Source organism: Parasteatoda tepidariorum, chromosome 1 (assembly GCF_043381705.1).
Source record: "Parasteatoda tepidariorum isolate YZ-2023 chromosome 1, CAS_Ptep_4.0, whole genome shotgun sequence".
Lineage (NCBI taxonomy): Eukaryota > Metazoa > Arthropoda > Arachnida > Araneae > Theridiidae > Parasteatoda > Parasteatoda tepidariorum.
The window spans coordinates 30,679,058-30,697,762 of NC_092204.1; the positions used below are offsets into that span (position 1 = coordinate 30,679,058).

General features: G+C 32.5%; 2 protein-coding genes across 2 annotated transcripts in view; both read right to left on the reverse strand.

Moving 5' to 3' along the window:
• Positions 1-18,705, reverse strand: part of LOC107447194 (nose resistant to fluoxetine protein 6-like) — a 166,013-nt gene that overhangs the window by 36,245 nt on the left and 111,063 nt on the right. The window lies entirely within an intron of this gene.
• LOC122269658 (nose resistant to fluoxetine protein 6-like) overlaps positions 1-18,705 on the reverse strand; it is a 53,647-nt gene that overhangs the window by 20,730 nt on the left and 14,212 nt on the right. The window contains exons 4-6 of the mRNA XM_071178155.1: positions 16,737-16,833; positions 7,754-7,854; positions 5,415-5,585 (exon numbers count right to left, since the gene is read on the reverse strand). Of these exons, the coding sequence (XP_071034256.1) occupies positions 5,415-5,585; positions 7,754-7,854; positions 16,737-16,833 (369 nt within the window). The remainder of the gene's footprint in view (positions 1-5,414; positions 5,586-7,753; positions 7,855-16,736; positions 16,834-18,705) is intronic.

The following is an 18,705-nucleotide window of genomic DNA, read 5'->3' on the forward strand; positions in this document are numbered from 1 at the left end:
GTTCGTTCTTAACCCCCCCCCCCCGCTATGGAGCAACAAAATTATACATTCATTTTCTTGTCTGCTTTGTTTAAAACTATTTTTGTTCCTTGTTTTTTAGCAGAGTACTGATGATCTTTCAACTTCCTCTATTTTTGTTCTACAAATCATAAATCGATGGAAATAGTTAGCACAGACAGCTTCAATTGGTAAAATGTTGAAAGCAGAAGTTCTTTATAGAATAGCTGTAGAATGGCTCCAACGATCGTTTGTCTTTCTCGAAAAGCAGACGCATGGTGTCTAATATAGGTGAATTGTACTTAACGTGTGGTAAACTGCGAATTTTAAGCTCCAACGAGAGGATTTTTCTGCCGGCGCGAGCTCTAACGTTATTCATTTCATGTGGAAAAATAGCACACATGTAAGGTTATTGTAAATAATGGTGAAATCATTAAATGTATAAAATGGTTAGTACTTTATTGAGTTATTTTTTAACCTCAAAATAGCTACTAAAAATGCAAAGTTGATTCAGAGTGCCATGCGTTCAATGATGAATGGACTTGGAAATATTTTTGTGCAGTTGTAAAAGATAAACCAGTATGTCTTATCTGTAATGAAGCTGTAGCAGTTTGAAAAGAATACAACATTAACAGACATTTTACAGCCAAGCACAAGAATGCCAACTACGAGGAAATGTCTGAATGTGAAAGAAGATAAAATGCAGAAAGCTTTCTCAAAGAATTATCAGACCGACGAAATTTTTTCAAGAAGATAAACAGTGCCCAAGAACTTGCATGCGTAACGCATGCAAGTTGCGTTGTAACATACAATATTGCTAAAAATAATAAACCTCTCTGTGGTTTGGTGGGGAGTTTGTTAAACAATGTATGCTCCAAGTTTGTGATGTTTCATGTCCAGACATAAAAAATAATTGTGAGGCTGTAAGCTTATCGTGTAAAATGGTGACTTCTAGAATCGAAGCCATCGATAAAGTATTGACATCACAATTAGAGTCAAAAATTGCACAGTTTAAATTTTGCTCAATAGCTATGGATGATCTAATTGATACTGCTCAATTAGTGTTATTTATGAGAGTTGTTAATAAGAACTTAGAAATTACCGAGGAATTGGCACGCATGCGTTAGTTTTCTACATTGTGTTATACGCCAAGATGCTCTGTGTAAATCTGCATTGAATATGAAACCTGTGCATGATGCAGTAGTAAAGCTTGTTAATACCATTCTATTTCGTGGACTTACTCACAGGCAATTCAGATATTTTCTTCAGTCCGTGCCATCTGAATACTCTGATGTCTGTAATGTACCAAGAGATTGAATCACTTAAGACACAGAAAGAAACAGGGAAATAATACCAATTAATTAATAATATCAGAAAAGAGTTTAATCCTAGAGTAATTACTTGCAGGAAAAAGTATGGACAACTTCCAGGAGAAAAAACAGAAATACTTGAGAGATGGATAGAACATTTTAAGGACTTCTTACTTGGGGGTGAGTCACCAAACCTGGCTGATGGTATATCTTATAGGACTACCAATAATCAAGTAGAGGAGACTGGTTTGCTTACCCTAGGTGAGATTGAACAGGCAATTAAGAAGTTGAACAACAATTAATCTGCTGAACCGGATGGAATAAAAGCTGAACTTTTGAAAATTAAGGAGCCAGCATTGATCAGGGCAATCCTAGATATTATATGCAGGATATGGGAATTGGAACAGATGCCCATTGAATGAGATGATGATTCTATCTGCCCAGTCTTCTAAAAGGGAGACAAGATGGATTGTAAAAATTATAGGGGTATCACCTGATTGAATACAGCATTTAAATTTTCTCCAAAGATTACCACACGTGGAGAAGGTGGTTGAAAGTTACCAGTGTGGTTTTCAAAGAGGAAAATCTACAATTGATCAAAAACAAGTTTTAAGACAAATTATTGAGAAGACAAAATAATTTAATATTGAGACTTTCCATCTTTTTATTGGCTTTATGGCAGCATACGACAGCGTTGAGAGAAATGAGTTGTATTAAACAATGAAAGAATTTGGTTTTCCCCTGAAGCTTATTAACTTGACAAAGGCAACACTCAGAAAAGTCAAGTGCAGAGTTAAGCTGCTAAACGAACTCTCCGAGCCCTTCTACACTGATAGAGGCTTGAGGCAGGGAGATGCACTTGACTGCATTCTATTTAATATCGCACTTGAAAAAATAATCAGAGCATCTAGAATCAAAGTAAGAGGCACTATTTTTCAAAGATCTACACAAATTCTTGCTTATGCAGATGATCTTGATATTATAGGAAGATCTAGACAATCAGTAGTAGAGAACTTCAAAGCTTTTGAAGTAGCAGCTAATGAAATGGGACTAATCATTAATGTTGACAAAATTAAATATTTGGAGATAAACAGAGGGCTCACTAAGGCAATGCCTTTGCATGTGAATGATTATGAAGCTGTTGATGAATTTAAATATCTTGGGACAACTGTAACCTGCAAAAATGACATAAATACTGAAATCGATAGCCGTTTAGCAATGGCAAACAAGTGCTACTTTGGTTTAAAATGCTAACTAAGAAGGAAACTTCTTAAACAAAACACAAAAATTAGCATATAAAAACACACCTGCGGCCTGTGATCTTAATAAAAAAGAGAACAAATTGCTGATTTTTGAGAGAGGGATACTTAGAAGAATTTTTGGTGCAGTCTATGAGAGTAACAAATGGCGTACCCTTTACAATCATGAGCTATATAAAAGGTATAAACAGAAAGACATAGTTCATGTTATTAAGGCCAATCGCATTCGATGGCTGGGACACCTTTATAGATCTGAAAACCAAAACCCAGCAAAAAAGTAACTTTTTCTAAACCAAAAAGTACAAGAAAAAGGGGTCGTCCACCGACTAGGTGGCTAGACGCAGTTGAGAGGGACCTAAAGATAATAGGAATAACTAACTGGAAGGCCATGACGCAAAATATATTAGGATGGCAAAAACTTATTGGATCGGTCTTGGCCTGTCATAGGCTGTAGTGCCCAAGAAGAAGAAGATGATGTACTGTACTAAGTAAGTTTCGTCGAGTAAAGTGACTTATGGCAGGATGTGTTTTAGAACAAGTTTGTCAGTTGAAAGACGAGATAGTGTCGTCCTCCTATGAGAAACAGTCTTCAGCAGAGTACGAAATATTAGAAGATACAGAATGGCTTCAGACTTGGCATTTTTCACAAATTTTCATTGTCATATGAACAACTTGAATGTTAGGATGCAAGGGAAAATTCTTCTATGATATCTGGGCCCATCTCAAAGCTTTTAAACTGTAGCTTAATATGCTTGCTGGGCAGCTAGCTAAGAAGGACTTGTCTTTTTCCGCTAGGTTAAATTCAATACCCTCAGTTAATAAGGAAAAGCTTCAGAATTATGAATATAGCTTGAAAAAACTCTATTTTGAGTTTAAGATTTCAAGATTTCAGTGCAATTAAGACAAAATTAGATATTTTTACCGTGCCTTTCAACGTAAATTGTGTAACAGTGAGGTCGGATTTTCAGCTTGAATTAATTGAACTGCAATCTAACAATCATCTGCAGCAGTTGTTCTTAAATATGCCAAAGTTTGAGTTTTACAAATCATTACCAAAAGTTAGTTTCCAAAATTTAATATCTCATGATCAGAAAATCAAATGAAATCGCAATTTCATTAATCTCATTAAGTACTTAAGCTAAAACTTGTATATCGTTTTATTATTATTATTTTTTTCAGAAATTTTTACTTTGTCCACCAAACTTTTTTTTCTCGAATTTTTGCCCTCGACCAAAAAAGTTTGCAAATTTCTGCTCTAGGCATATAACTGTCTAGGGCTCTACAGCTCGTTCTTTTGAATTAAATATATATATTGTTGTTGAAAAAAAAATGATCTTGAATAATTTAAACATAATAAAGTAGACACAATAAAATAATATTAATAAATAATTATAATTTATATTCATTAATGTTATGTTTATATTCATTGTTGATTTACAATTCTAGGAGACAAATAGTTAGAATCCCCCCCCCCTTTTTTTTCTAAACTCACTCGATGTTTTTTTTAAGTGTGCAAATAAATACGGTAATGAAAATTAAAAGCTAAATTTTGAAAGATAAAAAGAGTTCATGTAAAAATTGGTAGAAACTTAATTAATTTTATTTCTTTAATATCACTTTAATTATTCAATCGTTTCTACCACTATGACTCATTCATATTATTCACATATAAACATATTTCGCCCAACAGTATCAGTTGCCCTAGGGCAAATCACAGATTAAGGGGTCTGGTGGCCGCTTACGCGGGCAGGTACCTTATCTACTACAGATCGTCGTCACACTATTTGATCATAAGCCAGATAAAGATCAATATATTCTATATCTCCATACCCTCATATTCTAGTTAATGCATATCGTTTTATTTATATCTCTAAATTCAGATCTGACTGTAATTTACAGAGGCTGTCCAGCCTACACTCGAATCTTTTTTGCCAACGCCATTAGTCCCAGTCACTTATGTGAATCTCAGATGAAGGAGTGAGATGAGAGGGCAAGTACTCTAATCCTCCACCTATCAAGTCCCACTATTTGAAATTAACTGAAAAGAATATGCCTTTGAGTGTTGCTAAATTTAATTTAGTTTATTAATATTTTGAATTTCAATATAACTAGCACTTTTTGGAATTTTAGTCGCCCGTGACAACCTTGCCAACAGGTAAAAGATTATCGGTTTCTGGAATAGGAAGCATAGTTTTTATTTTTTTTAATATATAAATTTGATAAGTATTTTATAAATTTGATAAGTATAAGTACTTTTATATGCAAGGGGTTATTTTAGTTAATAATTCATTATACAGTGAATAGAATTGATAATTATACATCCATGGTATTGTTATAGCACTTTACAGAATAAAATACTGTTCAAAAGCTATGTGAATCAAGATACATACACATTGGTGATTTTTACATATACAGGGCTGCCAAATACTACACGCCTTTTACAAAATATTTTATACATAATCAACAAAAGTTGGGAAATTTCTACTTGCACTGCTCATTTGTTTATAACTATTTTAATTCATTTTGGCAGATCACTGGACATTGCTTTTCTAAAAGCTTTGATCATTATTTTTCAAAGTGTGTTGGGGAAATTTTCCTGAACATGCGCGACCAAAAGAAATTCTCCCTAAAATAGACAAAGCATTATTCACGTTTTTCTTTCATACGTCTACAGATTTTTGTGTAAATTTTTAATTTTAATTAGCGTCAATTTTCTTCATTTTCGCTTTTCTTTTTCTATCACCTATGATCTTATTTCATTGATATATTTCCTTTAATTATTTATTTCGCAAATGTACTTAAGATTTTTAATCGCAAAATAAGCATTGAAAGGGTTGAATTTTTTTACCATATGCTCGGAAACTAACAACAAGATATGAATGACTCCATACTATCCAAGTCATTGATAATACTCGAAGACCATGGAATACGTGTAGAGTATCTGGATTGTTGTCCACCTTTAAAAGACTAATGAAGTTTGTGTATAAAGAAAAACATAATAATGCCTTTATTCCTGCACCTGGAAATTAAAATAAAGTTAAAGTGATATTTAATGGGCTGATGATATATGAATAATATATTGTCGAACCTCGATCCATCGATCCCGAATCTTTCGTTTACCCGTATGCACAATCTTATGTTAACGATCCCGTCAATTATACATACATATATAAGGCTGATAATATCCGTTTAGTTCGCTTTTTAAAACTAGCATATTCCGTGACCGTCGTTCAAAAATTCTACCGTCATTTAAAACAAGTATTTTATAACGGTCGCTGAACAGCTGACCCAATTTTGAGCTCACGACTACCAATGTTCAACTCAGTATTATTGTAATTGTGAACCCAATCCAGAAGACAAGAGAACTCCTGGATGAAACTGTTGTCATTCCCAGGGAAGGATTGCTACGAAGTCTTTTTCTTCTTATACCGCCAGATGGCGTTCTTTTTAAATTTGTATGTGTTTCTTTGCTTTTTGTTAATAAACCTTTACTTTCTGTCTGAATCTCAATCCACGGACTACAGAAACAGTGGGACAAATTAGACTTCGTGGAAGACTTTTTGATGGAACTAATAAACATTTTACGTTACATGGGGAAGAAAACCACGAAAACAATTCACAGCTAGCTTGATGCCAAGGATACTCTTACCCCCTAATCCGTCTATCAATGAGGATATTTTACGTCAACACTGTGGTCGGTGAAAGCTAGGTGCGAAATTCGTATCAACCAGCCATAACTGGGATTCGAACCGGGGTTACCTCATGAAGAGGCGAGCTCTCTCAAGACAAGCATTTAAGTTATTTTGTTTTGTGAAGGAAAACAGTAATAGTAATTCTGACGCTAATGATGCCGAAAATGAGGATTTGTTACAGTTTGGAAGAGACGCTTCTAGTACATTAAATGATTATGCATCAGTTGAAGAAAAAATTGAAATTGTGATGTTGACTGTTCAAGAAATTGTTGCAAAAACCGAAGAAATGTATAGTAATGTTAATGAATATGACGAAATAGAACTACGATAGGTGAAAACATTGTTGGAAATTCTTAAAGCCTTTGAAACAATAAGGAAAATCATTCAAAATTGCAGAAATTAAACATCAGTAATCTATTACCAGTGGTCGGAAAAACTACATCATTTTTGTAGTTTACTACAACTACAGCTACTTTGTTGCAAACGTAGTTAACTACAACTGCAACTGATTATTTTTCAAATGTGGTGAATAGAAACAACTTTGAAAATTAGTAACTGTTTCCTTAAGGAGACGTGCTTAGCTGGAGAACTTAAGTTACACCTATATTCAAAAGGGTTTTGAATAAGAAGTTGGCTAATATTAAATATAAGGAATAATTAAGAAATATTTATTCATGTTATTCCAAAACATTTACCGAATTTTTTTTTTTTTAACCTTCAACTTTGTATGCTTTTTAAAACAAATATTTAATTTAAGAAATCCAAAATTATCGAATACTTGCAATTTTTTAATTGTTTAATGCTCTTTTTTCTTTCAGAAGTTATAGTCATTGAAAATACGTTCCCCTTTTTCGAAATAACATCTTATATGTAATTTTAAATACGTCGTTTCTGTTAACGCTCAGCTACAGAAACAGGGTCATTTCCGTTGCATCCATCGACGGACTCGTGCAAATTTGTACGTATCTAATTCGAATAATTAGTTGCGTTAGAACCGTTCTAACTAAGGTCTATTCTAAACTAAGCTTAAAAGTAATGTTTCTCTTTTTCTATCGATCTACTCACCACACTACTTTTTTAAAAAAAAGTAGCACACTACACTACAAACTACGAAAAAATCAGCGACTACAGTAGTTTCACTACTTGTAGCGTGCTAGCTACTTCCGAACATTGTTTATTACTTAGTCGAAAAAATATTATTTACGATGAAAAGAGAAGAGTGTTTTAAAGCTAAGATTTCCAAATATTTTGAATAAATAAATGTATTTATTTCGCTTTATTTTACAATAAGTACATAATTAATTTTTTAATTAAAACAATTTTTAATTTACAATTCTGTAGTTTTTATTACTTTTCATATGTTTTCAAGTCATTATTTGATATTTTATCTAAGCAAACAATCGTCGTTTTCCCTCATCTATCATTAGCTATGAATAGCCCCATGAAAAATAATAAACCGAGGTTCTACTGTATTTTTTTAAAATAAAAAACTTACTTTTCTCCTTTTTTTCAAAATCATTTTTTGGATTATTTCTGATTAGAATATCCAATGAAGTTCCTAGCACCACCAAACAGACTAAAAAGCTGAATAATATGCTAAAAAAGATAAAAACTAAAGTTTAATGAGTAATATTTTTGTTTACAATATGAAATAACTTTCCCAAACTTTTTAACTACACATTTCCAGATATTTTGTACAAAGGATCATATTAAATTTAGATGAAATCATACCTCTTTCGTAAGCGTCAAACGAAGAGACCTCAGAAGCGAATATTTGATGAAAAAAATAATTTTTTTTTATCCTAAATATACTTACACTACTGAAGTTTTTCAAAAACCGTGGGAACCCTGTTTAAATTATCTTCCCTAAGTCCCTAAGAAAATCCAGCTAACAAAAGCCTTGATGAAAAAACAGTAAATGAAGCATACAATTTTGGAACGTCGGAGAGCTAGTTTTTATTTTATTTTATTTATGCATTTACTTTTGAGAAAACTGTTTTTTAATGTGTTCACGAACCCGTTACGAGAATTGGAAATTATATAAGCCTTTTAGATGCTTTAAATAAATGTTTTTTTTAATAAAAACTGTCTCCTCTGTATTCGATACAACCTCCTGTGTTTTATAACTTGGGATTTTCAAATATAATTTTTTTTATTTAATTTTTTTTTAATTTCAATTACTTTAAAATTAATATTTAAACTACTTTGAAATAGCATTCATGCAAGCATTTTCAAAATTTATGCGGTTAGTTTTGTTGAAATTTTCGTGAAAGCAAAAACACATTTATACATACTCGTATTAATGCGACCATGCGATGTTATTTTTGTGATTTATGAATTAAAACCTACAGCCAGTGCTCCAACAAGCCAACTTGCTCCGGATATCCAGTGGTAGCAACGTGTATGTTTTATACTATGATTCTTAGATTAGTAAAGTCGATTTATAGTGTTTTTATCTACCACTGCTAAAAAATTCAAAGATTTAATTTATTGAAGTTGCAGATATACCGCATCGAAACTTTGCAGCTTGCAAATTTACCCAAAATGCAGAGATGCCAACTGCTCCGGACATGCCAAAATAATTAAAAAACGGTAAATAACTACAAAGATAATTTTGAAAATATTTGACTATTTTTGCTTGCTTTTTAAAAGGTACATACCTGCCAACTTTTACGCATTTGGCGTAAAATTTTATTTCTGTATTTAAAGTGGTTGCAAAATGCATCCTTTCTATATATTCTTAGCATTTATAAACTTAATTTATAATCTATTTGACCACCACTATTTTTTAAAAAAATAAGCATATATATTTAAATGTAATACTTTTACGTCAGTCCGTATAAGCTTCCTCAAAATACGGCATATGTTTCTGATTATAATTGCAATTTACATTCCATTTTACTACCACTGGGGAAAATCATCCTCGAAAGGATTAAAAGTTGGCAGGTATGAAAGTATAACGTAACGTAAGTTTTATAAAGTGGTGAATTATATAAGCCTAAGAATTATTTAGAAATAATGGTGGATAAAAATCTACTAAATTGAATTGAGTTAAACCAAGAATCACTATTGATAAACTACCACTTTAAAATATATATTTGCTGTCCGGAGCAAGTTGGCATCTATGAAAAAGCTGCAGATTTCAAGTTGTGCTTCAAATCTGCATTATTACTTAATTTTTTTCCCATTTGGAGCAATCGGCATCTCTGCTACCAGAAAATTTTCTCCATGATTATACAAGGATGCAAAAGATACCTTTTTTAAACACAGTGGTAGGTCATACACCCTTCAAATTACACATCAGATGCACCGCCAACTTCTGTCGGAAACAATTGTTACAAGTTAGAATGTGTATGCACATGCCCATTTGCACTATCTCTTTAAAATAGAACATTACTAACGAGTTAATACCGTACAATTTCTTTTATAAAAGAGCCTTTTGCATAATCATTAAAAGAGAAGTGTACAGTGTGGAAAAAAACGAATCCCCCTGAAGAATATATTTTGATCGGATTTATACGTTTTAGGATTCAATCAATTTTATATATAAATGTAAGAATCTGACTTATATGAGATACAATTTCTCATGCACTATTCGACCTATTTTGCTCAAAGTTTGTACTTAGCTGTATAAAATTGCATTCGTCAAAACTATGCAAAAAAAAAAAATTATACATCACAATTCAAACTTTTTACGACCATTCTTAAATAAAATAATAAAAAGTAATAAATATTATTTACTAAAAATTATTGGGTTGGAGGGAAAGTTCTGTCGTCAATCAATAGTGATGTTTTGCAATCCATGTTGGAAAATAATCCACATTTAACAAGTCGAAAAATTGCAGAAGAGTTTGGCATTCATCATACAACTGTTGGAGATCACATCAAATCTCTTGGGTTTGTGTTAAAGCAAAGTGTTTGGGTTCCACATGAAATAACGGAAAAGAATTTGTCTGATCGTGTAAGAATGTGTTCATCACATCTGATTAGAGACAATGCGGAGCCGTTTTTGGACAGGCTGGTTACTGGAGATGAAAAGTGGAATCTTTACGAGAATATTAAGAGAAAAAAATCCTACTGCGAACCAGGAACATCGTCAGCAACAGTTCCAAAACCAAGTATCCATCAGCGAAAAGTACTGCTTTGTTTGTGGTGGGACAGGAAAGGTCCAGTGTACTACGAGTTGCAGAAACAGGGAAAACCCATCAACGCTGTTCTGTACTGCAATCAGCTAGATAAATTAAAAGCAGCTATCAAAGAAAAAAGGCCAACATTAGCGTCCAGAAAAGGAATAGTGTTCCACCACGATAATGCTCGCCCGCATACTGCAATTGTGACACTTCAAAAACTGAATGCGTTAGGATGGGAAATCCTTAGTCACCCACCGTATTCACCTGACATTGCACCATCAGATTGTTATCTGTTCAGATCTCTGCAAAATTATCTAACGGGTAAAAAATTCAAGTCTTTTGTAAGTGTTTCTAAGGCAGTTGCTGACTATTTCAATTCTAAGGACGAGAACTTCTACTAAACAGGAATTCACAGGTTACCTGAAAGATTGCAACAGGTTGTAACAAATAACGAAGCATATAAAATTGATTAATATTAAACGCATATTTTTATAAATGAATTCAAATATTTTCTTTAAAATACGACAGAACTTTCCCTCCAACCCGATATTTTCTTGATTTTACAATATGAAAAAAATATTTGCAAACGATTTAGATGGCCAGGAAACGTTTTGTAAATGTATTTTATTGATTTTACTATATGAAAAAAAAAATTTGCAAACGATTTAGATGACCAGGAAATGTTTTGTAAATATATTTTCTTGACTTTACTATATCAAAAAAATATTTGCAAGCGATTTAGATGGCCAGGAAGCGTTTTGTAAATGTGTTTTATTGATTTTACTATATGAAAAAGAAAATTTGCAAACGATTTAGATGGCCAGGAAATGTTTTGTAAATATATTTTCTTGACTTTACTATATCAAAAAAATATTTGCAAGTGATTTAGATGGCCAGGAAACGTTTTGTAAATATATTTTATTGATATGATATGAAGAAAAATATTTGCAAGCTGTTTAGATGGCCAGGAAACGTTTTGTAAATGTATTTTACTGATTTTCCTATGTGAAAAAAAAATATTTGCAAAGGATTTAGATGGCCAGAAGATGTTTTGTAAATATATTTTCTTAATTTTACTATATGAAAAAAATATTTGCTAGCGATTTAGATGGCCAAGAAATGTTTTGTAAATGTATTTTATTGATTTTCCTATATGAAAAAATATTTGCAAACTGTTTAGATGGCTAGGAAAAGTTTTGCAAATGTAGTCTACTAATTTCCCTGTATGACAAAAATGTTTGCAAACTGTACAATGTTTTAATGTTTAAAGATAAATTTAAGAAAAATATTCTGTTAATTCTAAAGAAATTCGGTGTCAACTAAGAATTTGAAAAGGCAGGGAAATGGAGTTCGTAGGCACTTGGAGAAAAAAATATAAATTGGTATAAAATTTGTTAGAAAAAGCGAAAAAGTTTTTAGTCCTAACTCTTGATCTTAGAGATAAAAATTCAATTTCTTCTTCTGATTTAGGTACTTTTATTGGAGATACTATTGAAATAATCTGGTTGTTCCAAACATGAAAAAATGCAGCGTTTTATCCTATTACTAGCTGTACCCTGCGTGCGTTGCAACGCTTTCAATTTGAATTTGAATTTTGTATTTAAGTGTGTAAATGACATTTGCGATNTGTGGAAAAAAACGAATCCCCCTGAAGAATATATTTTGATCGGATTTATACGTTTTAGGATTCAATCAATTTTATATATAAATGTAAGTATCTGACTTATTTGAGATACAATTTCTCAGGCACTATTCGAACTATTTTGCTCAAAGTTTGTACTTAGCTGTATAAAATTGCATTCGTTAAAACTATGCAAAAAAAAATTTATACATCACAATTCAAAATTTTTACGACCATTCTTAAATAAAATAATAAAAAGTAATAAATATTATTTACTAAAAATTACTTTCTGCATGGGATTATTTTTTGTTACGTGAATTTTAAAAAAATTTTCAATTCGCTTAAAAAGTTCTCGATATAAGCGAAATACATGAAAAGTGAAATTAACATTAAGGGGTCCAAGCTTTGGATCTCTCTCCTGACCAAACTATTGGAACCATATTTTCCAGACAGGGGCTACTATATTTTGGACGTCAGAAATCCGAATCAGTCGAAGAAAGTACGTTTTCTGTCTAATTTCGTAACATAAAGTATTGCCTGCTCTTATTTTATATTAGTATATTTGACGTTACCCTCTCAAGCCTATAAGAAAGAGTCCTAGAACGTGAAAATCCGAACATTAAATTAAAAGTTATACAGCTTGGCCCGTTTTTTTTTTTTTGGTGCACTGTACATTTGCCGACAAAACACAGAACACTCCGGTAGACATAAAAGCATCAATGTCACTAGAATTTTCGTAACCTTTATTACGAATTCACTATTTTTCTATGATTAACTCAAGTTTTAAGATATAATTTCCATTTTAAGGTATAATTTAAATGCCATGGGCGACTAAAAATGTAAAAACTAAATACACTTTTTTTATTTATTAAATATTTTAATCGTAACTACCACTGTAAATTACATTCTAAATTATTCATATATCAAACAAAAATCATTAATCTTCCTACCACAGCTGCAAGCCTGCGAAAATTGCCAGAAAATGTTGCAAAATTAAATGACTAAATAAAATTTTGAATTTTATCAATCCCCACATTCAGCGCAGTTTGTTGCCCGTGACCAGGGGTGAAAGCGAGACGGAAAAGAGGAAAGGCTGGTAGTAAAACCATTTCAGTTATAGCTAGTTTTGGGAAGGAGGTTACTTATTCTTTTTTTAAATTTTTCAACAATATCTACTTTATCTTGGAAAAGAAGCAGTTTTATATATATGCCAGAATTATAAAAGAAATCTTGATAGTTACAGATATTTCATTTTTTTTGAAAAAAAATGCTGGAATGAAATGTTTTACGTACCTGGTTTTTCTCTTTTCCGTCTTGGTATATAAGGGCTTTCACCCATGCCCGTTACAACCTAGCTTAGTTTTTAACAAGTAATATAAAAAGAATTTAAGTCAATTCCTATTTACAGATAAATATCTTATAGAGGAGAGTTGGATAAAACGGGATACGTCGCCCAGGGACCAGACTATTGCAGCTATCTAGCGGGCGACGACAGAAACTTGTTATTTGACTGTGATTATATCATTTTCAGTGCGTCTCGCCTCGAGATCACAAGTTGATAGAAAGTTGTAGGTCTCAGAACTGCTTTACTCCGTTTTCTTTTCCATTTTCTACATTTACGTTCGTTGTACTGCCTATATATATGGGATTACAATTCCGGTGAGTATTACATGTATAGTCAATCTAATTTTTCTTCCACGTTTAGGCAGCAGCCATATTTGTTTTGAAAAGTGTCTGAGTTTGACAAAACGGGACACTTATGAGTTGGATAAAGCGGGATGTAGTTTTTTATGTCCCGTTTTGTCCACCTATTTATTTGTTGCCCTAATACTTCTACTATATTATTATTACTATATTGAAAGAAAGGTAAAAAAGGCTCGTACAAATACATTAAGCCCTGTAGTAGCAGCAGTGAAAAAGTTGGACAGATATGAGACAGTATTCAATGCTGAACAAGAAAAAACGCATGAGCATGTGTTGGCTCTAGAAGAGAGATTATTTGGTATAACTCGTACGGACATACGAATGCTAGCATTTGAGTTAGCTGAGAGAAACAATATTAAGCATAATTTTAACACAGAAGAAAAATGGCTGGAAAATGTTGATTGTAATCATTTCTTGGCAGACATGAAGAACTTAGCCTCCTCAATCCAGAACCCACGAGTGTGGCCCGAGCAAAAGGGTTTAATCGTGCTGCAGTTAAGCAGTTTTTTGAATTCTCTATTAAGTAAACATAAGGTTACTCCAAATGATATTTATAATGTTGATGAAATAGGAATTCTAACAGCGCCAGACAAGCCTTCAAAAGTGTTGAGTTTACGAGGCGAAAAGCAAGTGGGTAGCTTATCTTCAGCCGAATGAGGAGTTTTGGTTACTGTTGAAACATGCATCAGTGCAGCTGGGGTATTCGTCCCTCCTATGTTTGTATCCTCGAGTGAAGAAAAACCCAAGACTCGAGGATTATGCTTTCCCAGGATCGTTTGAAGTGTATCACAAGACCGACTGGATCACTAAGAAGATCTTCATTGTTTAGTTTTAAAAGATCGTAGAATTTTTCAACCCTAGGCATAAGAAGCCAGTGCTGTTGCTGCTTGATAGACGCAACAGTCACACCAAAAGTTTGGAACTTGTAAATTTGGCAAGATAAAATAATGTAATCATCCTAACCTTCTCCCACATACAACTCATCGCCTTCAGCCCCTGGATGTCAGTTTCGTGGCACCACTGAGCACGTATTATGAACAAGAAGTTCGAAAGTGGCTGTTCAACCATCCAGGTAGGTGAGTTACTATTTACGAGGTTACAAAACTGTTCAACTCACGGGCAGCAGTTGCAGAAACTACCATTAAAGGGTTTAGCAAAACTGGTATAAGTCCTTACAATCCTGACGTCTTCCCAGATCACCTGTTTGAATTGTCTGTCATCACTGATCTAACAGCAAGAACCACCAGGCGTTAGACACCAGACTGATATGACTGATGAGTGCAGTTTTAGGATTATAACTCTCTTGTTATCGACCTAAGCTACCCATTTCCATCCTTTCAAAGTGTGTTCTACCTGTACCTCAAGAAAAAGGACCGCTCCCAGAAAAAATGGGAAGAGAAAGAAGAAAACTGGAGTAATAACATCATCTCCATATGAAATTGAATTATAAATTGAAGAAAAATAAAGGAGGATTAAACTACAAGAATGAACCAAGAGAATTGAAGAAAGAACTGCTAAGAAATCCCTCTTGTGGGCACCAGATACATCTCGACAGTGAAAATTAGCATCGTAATTTTTGTGTACTTAATTATTAAACAACAGTCTATACAAAAATATTAGAAGCAATTAAATCCCATAAATAAAATTTTTAGAAATTTTGCTTTACAGTTTTCTGTCAGTTAATTATGTTTTTTAGTTAGTTTTATACAAAAAATTAAACACTGTAAAACCTATTTCGTTTTGTCCAACCCAGGTATACTAAAACGGGATATGTAAGAGTTTGGAAAACGATTTTTTTTCTATTTTACAGTCATTAAAATTAGTTTAAAATATGTTTTTTCTGTGCTTCAACAAGTGATGTAGCTATAAAAAAATGTGTGGTTCACTTTAGCAGATTTTCCGTAGTAAATGAAAACAATAATGGTATCCCGTTTTGTCCAACTTTCCCCTATAAGGGAATTTTTTCCCCCTATCTAAAACTAGTTAATTAAATTTAATTAATATTTCAAAAAAAAGTGTATGAACATCAAGTGTTTTCCACTACAAGCTTTAGAAAATGTATTTGAAGAGTGGATGAATAAAAAGTACTTAATTAATGATTGAAAATATGAACTAGATATATAAATATATATATGGAGAGTGAGAACTAATTGTAGGAATTGAAAGCGAAGTGCCAATTTAAAGTTACACTACTTGATTTTTGTTTAAGGCAGTAGACATTCTACCTAGCTTATTTATCGATTTTTTTCTATATCAATGTATGTTATAATAATCATCACGGAAATTTTGCTCCTCTGAGAAACAGAAAAGATATAGCTTTTCCTCGTGGCAATGATAATATTGACTTGTATCAAATAAATTTCTTTTAAGGCAGTTTAAACATTTTAAAGAGGTAGACCTAATACCTTTTGAAAGTGTCACTTATCTGCTTTTTCAACTGAGCTATTCTATGGTCATTTAAGTATTCTACTCAATTGAATGTCTGTATTTACGTGTAGTGTGCAATTCTTTATTATCCCTTGTGTATTGTGCGTTTTTATACACGCTGTGACTTTATTTGTATGCCCCATGTTGTACCTAAATAAGCTCTTGTGTTGGACTAAATCTTTCATCTCATCTTCTTTTCTATTTCGGCCACATATTTTTTTTTCAACTTAATCGCTGAGAGAAAAGGCAGGACTATAAGGTGGAAGATGATAATCATTCAATTATTCACAGATGATAATCATTTCGAGAAAGCGACGATTTAACTGGATACGATGCGAAAAATAAGTACAGTGCTTTTTCAAAAACATAGTGAAGACATGCTGGTATGACATGAGTAAGCAAAAATTAATACAGTATCTCCAAAAATGCATCGACCTAAATATAGATTACGTAGAAGAAATATTAAACCTCTAGACCGATGTAATTTTACAGCAAAAAATTTTACATTTCAAAAATATAGGGTAAATTACTTTTGGAAGTTTCTTTTATCGGCAGAATTAACACATGAAAACAATGAACCGAAAAGTTATACTCACTAAATAAAAATCTCCATTGTTGTAAATGCCAGGTCTTCTTTAACTTCACAATCCACAGGTACATTCCCTTTATTGTCAATTTTCAAATACACCATAACTTAAATGAAATAATTTGACATCATAAACGGTTCAATAAGCAAATAACCTGTGCACACTGAATTTTAATTTTTTTGCGTTCAATAGGTACTTTTCGGTTATCAGTAATGAGGCTTACTTTTCTTCATTCTTTATATTCTGAAATTGGTAACAAATCTATCGATTAATATTTTTTATCTTTAACAAAATTGATTAATCACGATTTTGGCCTTCACACCATAATTATACAACCATGAAATTCTGATTTTTTTTCTCAAGTTAATGAGCATTTACATATTTGAAATAATTTCTCGTAACAATTATTAACACAATTTTTACATGACTACCACAATAAAGAATTTTAGCTAGAAACTATAAAAAACAGCCGCTATGGGCTAAACAAGTTAGGTTATATTTTTTTATTTAATTAAAGTTCATTAATATTGTTTTGAAAGCTATTGCACGAAAACAGTGTAGTCTAGATTAAGATTTATGAGGTTGAGAGTAATAAAGAAAATCGTTACTACTTGATAATGTAAATTGAATTATTATTTTGATACTTGCATATTTGCAGAATATTATTAATATATTTGTTATTTGCAAAATATTATACGCGTCAGAAAACGTGAAAGTTGGCAACTATGCCGAGTTTTGAAAATACGCGATTACAAATTACAACATTAAATAAATAATCCTAAGAAACTGAAGCGGAAGATATTATCTGATTGTAAACTTCATTCACTTCAGAAATTAAAACATATTTCAACATTCATGACATAAAAACAAACAGTTTCAAAGTTCAAATAATGAATTATTGATTATCTGAATTTGTAAAATGTTTATGATGTTGATTTATGTTAGACTGGATCAAAACCAAATGTATATACAATATATACGATGTATACAATATATATATATGAGGGCATTCAAATGAAACTCAGTCACTAGTGTAAAGTAACGGTAACAATTTTAAAAACTCACAAATGTAGTGATATGCAGTACAGATACTCAAGAATAGTTGCCAAAACTGTTGGCACATTTATCCCATTGCGACACTAGCCGCTCGATTCCATCTTTGAAAGAGCTAATAGCTCTTTCAATCCTCCTGGATCCTATCGGATCCAGGCCTGGACCCAGTCACACACGTCGTCGAACGTTGTCAGAGATGCCAACTTGCTCCGGACAGCAAATAAATATTTTAAAGTGGTAGTTTATCAATTGTGATTCTTGGTTTAATAAATTCAATTTAGTAGATTTTTATCCACCACTATTTCTAAATAATTCGTAGACATATAACTCACCACTTTATCGTAGTTAAGTCATGCTATACATTTGAAAAAGCAAGCAAAAGTAGTCAAATATTTGCAAAATTTACTTTTTAGTTATTTACCGTTTTTTTTAATTATTTTAGCGTGTCCGGAGCAGTTGGCATCTCTGCGTTGTGAATCGATGTCCGAGAATAGCTTGTTTTAGAGGTCCTAGAACATGAAAGTCGCAATGTGAAATGTGTGGCTGTACGGTGGATGTTCCAGCGTTTTCCACCGAAGCTGCTGCAATGCCGTCTTCACCGCATTGGCCGTCTGTGGACGATAACTTGTGTTACCACCTTCTCTTCGGTGTGCAACCATACTGTCACTATGCAACGTCAAACGTTGCGCATGCGTCAATCCCTCTACCAATAGATGGTGCCGCCATACACGCAGCTACGTGCCCCTCTCCACATTACGTTTAACGCAAAATTAGACGGACTGACCAGGTTTCATTTGAATTACCTTTATATATATATATATATCGTGAGAGAGAAAAATCGAGTAGCTTAGTAGATAATTCAACAAAGGAATCTTACTTTTGAAAGCCCAGGTTTTCATATTCCTCAATCCATTTAAGTATTCAA